This window comes from Quercus robur, chromosome 5, assembly GCF_932294415.1.
Source record: "Quercus robur chromosome 5, dhQueRobu3.1, whole genome shotgun sequence".
Lineage (NCBI taxonomy): Eukaryota > Viridiplantae > Streptophyta > Magnoliopsida > Fagales > Fagaceae > Quercus > Quercus robur.
In genome coordinates, this window is record NC_065538.1 from 40,972,523 (window position 1) to 40,979,432 (window position 6,910).

Consider the following 6,910-nt stretch of genomic DNA (forward strand, 5'->3'; position numbering starts at 1 on the left):
TTACTTAATAAAATAAATATTATTTCATATTTTAAAAATCTAATAATTAAATTACATATTTTTTACACTCTTAATACGCATGTTAAATTTTGTATCAATCAGATTTTATTTACTATATGATTTATAAACTTATATTTTTATGCATAGTTTAAAATTACAAAAAGTTGCAATTTAAACAATTTATTAATGACATAGCTATTGATCTTTAATTTTCTATAAATTTTGCAAGTATGGAAGATATAAAAAAATCCAATAAAAAGATATTGAGTAAGGTTATAGTTTCAGACTACAACCAATTTTGTAGCTAAATTTTGTCCTATATATACTATGTTTTTTTTATTATCAAGTTTTAATTTTGTTGACTAAAATTTTAGACTTATTAAATCATCATTTCAACATGAAACCTATATCCATTACTTTCTCACTTTAAAGTTTAAAGCAAATATTTTCTTTACATGTTTAATAGTTGTCAAATTGATAAACCTCTTTTTTTTTTTTTTTTTTTTTTAGAATACTAAATATTTTTAACACACAAACACATGGGGAGAAGGGAGAAGGGAGAAGGTTTTTAAAGAAACATAGACTATAAACCTCGAGTGTTATCAAAGATTTTTTTTTTTTTTTAATATATGTTTCTTTTATCTTTTATATGTTTCATTGCATTTTATCTATTTCATTATTGTCCAAAATAAAGTAGAAAACATTCTATCTTTTAATATAAAAATAAAATAGAAACTTCCAATTGAAAAAAAAAAATCATATGTTTAGATTTAATGGACAAAATTAAAAACCTAAAACCTAATATAAGATATGATGTAAAATTTGGACAATCATATATATTTTAATTACCCCTAAAAAAAAAAATATATATATATATATATATAAATATATATTAAAGTAATTATTAATTATTTTAAGCCGCTACGCTCCACGTCCACGATAACTCTGCGAATTCCACGTGTCCCGTACCTGACTTCATCTTCGCTTTCAAGAACAGAATAGAAGCAACTTGAAGGACCCCCCAACACTGAAAAAGAAACCCAATAAAAGGAACAAACAACCTCACTGTTCCTTTTCTTACTTTGAGAGCCAGAAGAGAGAGAGATATCACACTCATACAAACAAAGTCTGGCCTTTTTGGGGTTTCAAATTTGGGGAATTTAAGAATTGGGTTTTTACTTTTTATTTATTTTTTTATTTTAATCTGTTTGTGTGAGTGAAAAATAAATAAATTTCGAGATGTATGTGGCTACTATGAGAAAGTCTTTCAAGGACTCTCTCAAAGTTCTTGAAGCTGATATTCAACACGCTAATACTCTGTAAGTTCATAAGGGTCTCTCTCTTTTTTATTTCTCTGCTTGTTTTTGTGCTAAAGTTTCCTCTTTTATTCTCTGTGTGTGTTTTTTTTCCGAAATGTGAGATTTTTGTTGTTGGTCTTTCACTTTTGTTGTAGATTATGTTTTTTTTTTTTTTTTGGTGTTTTCAGTTTTTGATTTTGTTTCCTCTTTTGGTATTTTATTAACATCAAGTACTTCTCATAAATCATAATACAGCTTACATTTTATATATCTTGAAAAGGAAAGCGCTTGGGTTTATTTTTTGGGTGGATTTAGTTCTTACAATTCTCTCTCTTTCTCCGAGACACACTCGCACGTAACTGCTAGGGCATCCTTGATTTTCATCTCTGCAACTTTGTTTGTTTGTTCTTTTTTTAACCTCGTTAAAGTGGGGTTTCCATTTTTTACTTTTTACCCCCTTTCCTATAGGTCAATCTTGCTCAAATTTTCCTTGTTACTAATGGGTTTCGTTCTGATTATACTATGTTGGTCTCTGAATTGGGATTCCATTTCAATTTTTTGGGTGGGTAAGATAATTCATAGGTAACTCTTTTTTTTTCTTTTTCTTTTTTTTTTCTTTTTTCTTTTTTCTTTTTTTCTTTTTTTTTTGGGGGTGGGTTTTTTTTTGGGGTAAATATTGATACAACTTTTTCCACCCTTATCTTCAAACACTTTTTTCTAGGCCTTATCCTTATCTTGATACATTGTGCCTTAAAGCCCACGTGGGCAATGGTTACATCTTATTGATGAGGAGCTGTCTCAATGATTTGGATGTACTTAAACTAATTTATGACTAATGGGGTCAGGTTAAGGATTGTTCTGTCCCGTCTCCTACAATGATTTTATTTATTTATTATTATAGTCTTTTTGTTTGTTTGTTTGGAGTGATTTATTCCATGTGTGTAAACAATGATGAATCTAATTTATCTAAGAATTTGCAATGCTTTAGATGTTAAAGACATATTATTTGGAAATTGGAAAGCTCTTTATTTCTTTAATTAATGTATTTTATGATTTCCTACTTTCTAATGTACTTCAGGAGGCTACTAGCTTAATCTGATAATCTTATTTTTAATTTTCTGTTTAAATTCTTATCTTTCAATGCGAAATGCAGTGCCTCAGATTGTTCAAGGGAATATGATGGTGCCTGCCTTCAGATGAGAATGTCATATAGTCCAGCTGCACACCTATTCCTCTTTCTGGTCCAATGGACAGATTGTAACCTTGCAGGGGCCCTAGGACTCTTAAGAATCCTAATTTACAAGGTTGTGATTGTGTTTCTTTACATGGGATTTTTTTTTTTTGTTGCGGTCTTGATTCATTTACAATCATGGATATGGCTGACCTAATCAATGTACCTTATGCTTCAGGTTTACGTGGATGGCACAACCACCATGTCTACCCATGAAAGAAAAGCAAGCATAAGAGAGTTTTATGGTAATGTCCCGAGTCCAGCATACTTGGAATTTTGGGTTTTGTGTTGTCAACTTGTGTAGTTTATTCCCTTCTATCTTGCTAATGTCTAAAACCTGTTGTGGCCAGCGGTAATTTATCCCTCTATATTGCAACTTCAAAGAGGTGTTACTGATACAGAAGATAAAAAGCAGAAAGCAGTATGCATGGAGAGGTATCGAAGGAGAGACGATGAGGAACATAGGCAGTGTTCTGATGTAGATACTGAAAGAGAGGAAGAATGTGGAATATGCATGGAAATGAATAGCAAGATTGTATTGCCCTACTGCAACCATGCCATGTGCTTGAAATGTTACCGAGAATGGTACTTCCACCTCTCTCTAAAGCTTTTTTTCTTTTTTTTCCCCCCTGAGTTCTTGTACTGGAAATGGTCAACTATTTATTTGGTTTGCTCTGTGATTCTTCTTTCTGATGTCTACCCAGTAGATACTGTTCAATACCTACAAATAAAATTAATTAAGGAAGCATTGGATGTTTCATGGATGTTGGATTGTTTGGCGCCTAATACTAGATCATCAAGGTGTAGTGAAGGCCCTCTTTTTTCATTGATTGGTCTCATTTTAGTAATGCATTTGTGTTTCCAATGTTTACTGAAAAACACGACACATCACTAATTAATATACCTTACACTACAAAAGTTATGATGAAGTTATGCTAGCAACTTATCAGTTACAAGCAAAAGTTTTTGTATGATTGAGGTATAAATACATGTCTTGATACACGTGAAACTAGGCTTTTTTTAGATTACTTTACATGAGATAGAAGTATGCAGAATCATCCTTTTTCTTTTTTGGGTGAATATCAATATGCAGAATCATAAACATTATTTGGGTTAGGAAAAGGTAGATGACAATGGGCTAATGAATGTAATTTGTAGTGTAAGGTATATTAGTTGTTGACTGGTGCAGAAGTGCAGGATATCTTTCTGTAAATATTTATTGAAGCTCTAATAATTTTTGTGTACTTTAAACTTGGATGTGGCATTGTGGCTTATGAATTTTAATGGCTTGGAATGCAAATCAGGTCCTTTTTTGATAATGATCAAGGGAACTTTAATGATTGATTCTGTAAACAGTTATACTTATCCTAAGCTTTTTTTTTTTTTTTTTTTTTTTTTGAGAAAGTACTTATCCTAAGCTCGTACAATGAAAATGCTTTCCTTCTAGAATTTATGGTGCACCATGATTGTGTTGGGAGGATAAAACTTGGTATCATCTTAAGGGCGGTTATTGTGTTGGACCCGTGGACTCATTGAATTTTTTCCTTCTCTGTATGGTACCTAGAGTTGAAGTTGAATGATTCATGGGAAGAACTGCTGTTGATTATGGGAAGGGCTTGTTAGCCGAGAAGCTATCATTCAATGGGGAAAGTGTCCCATGGAAGAGGTGCCATAACTTGGGATGGGAACTTTTAATTCTTCCATGTGGTGTTTTGGATTGGATTTGATTACTTGAAAGTTCATTTGTGTTGTCCTTTTATTATGTTTGATGTGCTATTGCAAGTTCATGTCTACTTTTGGTTGTTTCCTTATGGCAGCAACAATCAATTGGTTATTGTTGCCAAGCGCAAACACTGGATTAGATCATTCCCATATTTCATTTTAGAGGTGTCAAATCTCACCCAAGTTTGAAGAGTACTTTTAAGATTAGATTTCTGAATATTGCAGAAAGGGAATGTAAAGTTATTTCTACAAGAGTTGGTGCATTTTATAATGATATGCTACTCTATGAGCTTAAGTTGTTATTCTAATGGATTGTAGCAGTTTCAACCAGGCAACATCTATTAGGGTGATGCTCATGTAGTTTTTGTTTGAATTATTTTATCTTTGATTGTCAGTAAAATAGATTCAGAGATCCATTTTCATTCCGCCTGAATTTTGTGAAGTCTCAAACCTCACATTCAACCATGTTGTGCATAACCTGTATTTGAATTGAAAAAGAAGTAGATGTATGTAACCATTGTGGTCTAGTCACAATTAAGCCTATTGTTTTGTTAGAGGAAAATGATTCTATGATCTCTAGTGCTCTTGCATCTGGGCCCAAAAAACATCTTGCTAGTTGATGGAAATGATCTGGGAAATTTAGCACGTCTACCCTATGATGTCCTTATTTATCTTCAAACAATTCATTTGTGCTTCAGGTAATTCTTATACATTTTTCTAAAACAGATTTTTAAACTTGTAATTGAAATGCATTAGAGTGCAAATTGTCACCAAAAATAAAAAATAAAATAAAAATAAAAACAACAAGAACACCTTGGCTGTGTAAGTAATATCGATGGTGCAACAAGGCTGCATTGCGTCACCAGATTACTTTCAGGTTGTAATTGGATTGTTTATCTGTTTACATGCATGTAGTGCACTTCTTGGGTTGTCTAGCTATGTGCTCTTGTGTTGGGGAGTAATCTAGCTTATCTTCCATTGTTCCAGGCTATAAATCTATGTTTATTTTATAATGTATTTACCCTTATGGATAAAAGTAATAATCTGTTGCAACCAATTGCAGGCGATCAAGATCACAGTCATGTCCCTTTTGTCGTGATAGTCTTAAGAGAGTGAATTCAGGTGATCTCTGGTTATTCACAGACAGCAAGGACATAGTTGACATGGCAACAGTGACAAGGGAGAATCTTAGAAGGTTGTTCCTGTATATAGATAAGTTACCATTAATTGTTCCTGATTCTCTTTTTGACACTTATGATTCTCACCTAAGGTGATTAGCATGGCCTAAACCCTAAGCCCACCATCTTTTGTGGTCTCTCTGTGTAGTTTTCTTCTCTTTTGCTTACATAAGGACTGAATTTATTCGGCACATTTAGATCAGTTAGAATTGCAGTGCTTCCTTCCCGCTTCTGATCGGAAGAACCCAGCCTGCATTATTATGGGCTGGCTGGTGAAGTTGAGATAATCTAATTTGAAGGGTTCATAAATTGTATCTAGCACATTGTACATGCTTGTATAGCTTGGAGGTTGCATGTTTGTATAGCTTGGAGGTTGCCTATAAAGAAGCTTCTCAGAATGTCTTTTCCTCATAGATGTCCTTTTTAATTGTAACATGAACTATATGATTTTTCTTGTTCAATGCATAAATTGATTTCTGTGAGTTAGCTAGCATGCTTCTGCTGACTTGGATCGACCATGGAGCACAACTAACATGCATTACTTTAGATAGAGTGTCTCTTTATTTGGCAATGATCTTAGAGATTATGTGGATCATATTTATTGTTTAGTTGGTCTAATAATAAGGTGATATCAATGGTGGATCCATTTGAGAACCATTTAAAATTTGCTCAGCAATATGGTGGCTGGATCTCCCTTCCAAAAGTGAGGTGGTGAAAGATCTTTAAAACCGGCTCTGTGGAGGCAAATCTTTTAAAAATGGCTCTCTAAAGATGTCATAGGCAAGCAAGCTTTCATGATATCATATCCTGGGTTCACCATCACATACCCAAAAAAAGGGGAGGAACAAGAAATTTAACTCAAGGGAAAAAAAACACATTAACGGAAGGAGAAATTGAACTTCATAATCAGTGTTCACCAGTTGTTATTGTGTTTTCACGGCATAAGATCAAACTTTTTTCATGCTTATTTCCAGTTAGTGGAATGATCTTCTCCATTTGAAATAGATCAATGTGATAGATTCAGATCAAATGTTGTATATCTTAAGGCTTATTTAGTACCACACCATTTACCATTTAAAATTTTTAATAATGCAAGAGTAGAGTTTAGGAAATAAAATCTTAACCACGAAAGAAATACTCAAATAAAATCTCTGCGTTTCAATTATTTTAAATAACATAATATTTTTTATAATATGAGAATGAGAGTCAGGAAATAAAATCTCTGCAGTTGAAGTAAAAAAATTGAGAGGATCTTGTTTCCTTTGGTTATCTTAGTTATGACATTCTGTTATAAGTCTTTAGTCTTAACTCAGGCCCCACACTTACTTTATATTGACCCCGTAGCTTACCCACCTCCTCGGCCTCGCTAGTGCAAGAGGATGGATGTTGTCGTTGGTCGAACCTGGAAGATATTTGTATTATAGTTATTAATGCATTTATTAGTCAATAATTATATGTAAATCTTAGTATTTTTAAAATTC

The 6,910-nt window shown here is 32.7% G+C and overlaps 1 protein-coding gene across 4 annotated transcripts; it reads left to right on the forward strand.

The window, feature by feature from the left end:
* Positions 1 to 1,023: 1,023 nt before the first annotated feature.
* Positions 1,024 to 5,911, forward strand: LOC126725935 (E3 ubiquitin-protein ligase AIRP2-like). Of its 4 annotated transcripts, none has more exons than XM_050430960.1 (5): positions 1,024 to 1,319; positions 2,452 to 2,602; positions 2,708 to 2,774; positions 2,880 to 3,114; positions 4,094 to 5,308. In XM_050430960.1, coding segments are annotated over exons 1-5 (534 nt in total). In that variant the 5' UTR covers positions 1,024 to 1,239; the 3' UTR covers positions 4,095 to 5,308. The 4 variants fall into 4 exon arrangements, with proteins under 4 accessions (XP_050286917.1, XP_050286914.1, XP_050286915.1 ...); XM_050430957.1 differs by lacking the exon at positions 4,094 to 5,308 and adding an exon at positions 5,315 to 5,911 and having other exon boundaries at positions 1,028 to 1,319; XM_050430958.1 differs by lacking the exons at positions 1,024 to 1,319; positions 4,094 to 5,308 and adding exons at positions 2,012 to 2,143; positions 5,315 to 5,911.
* Positions 5,912 to 6,910: the final 999 nt, after the last annotated feature.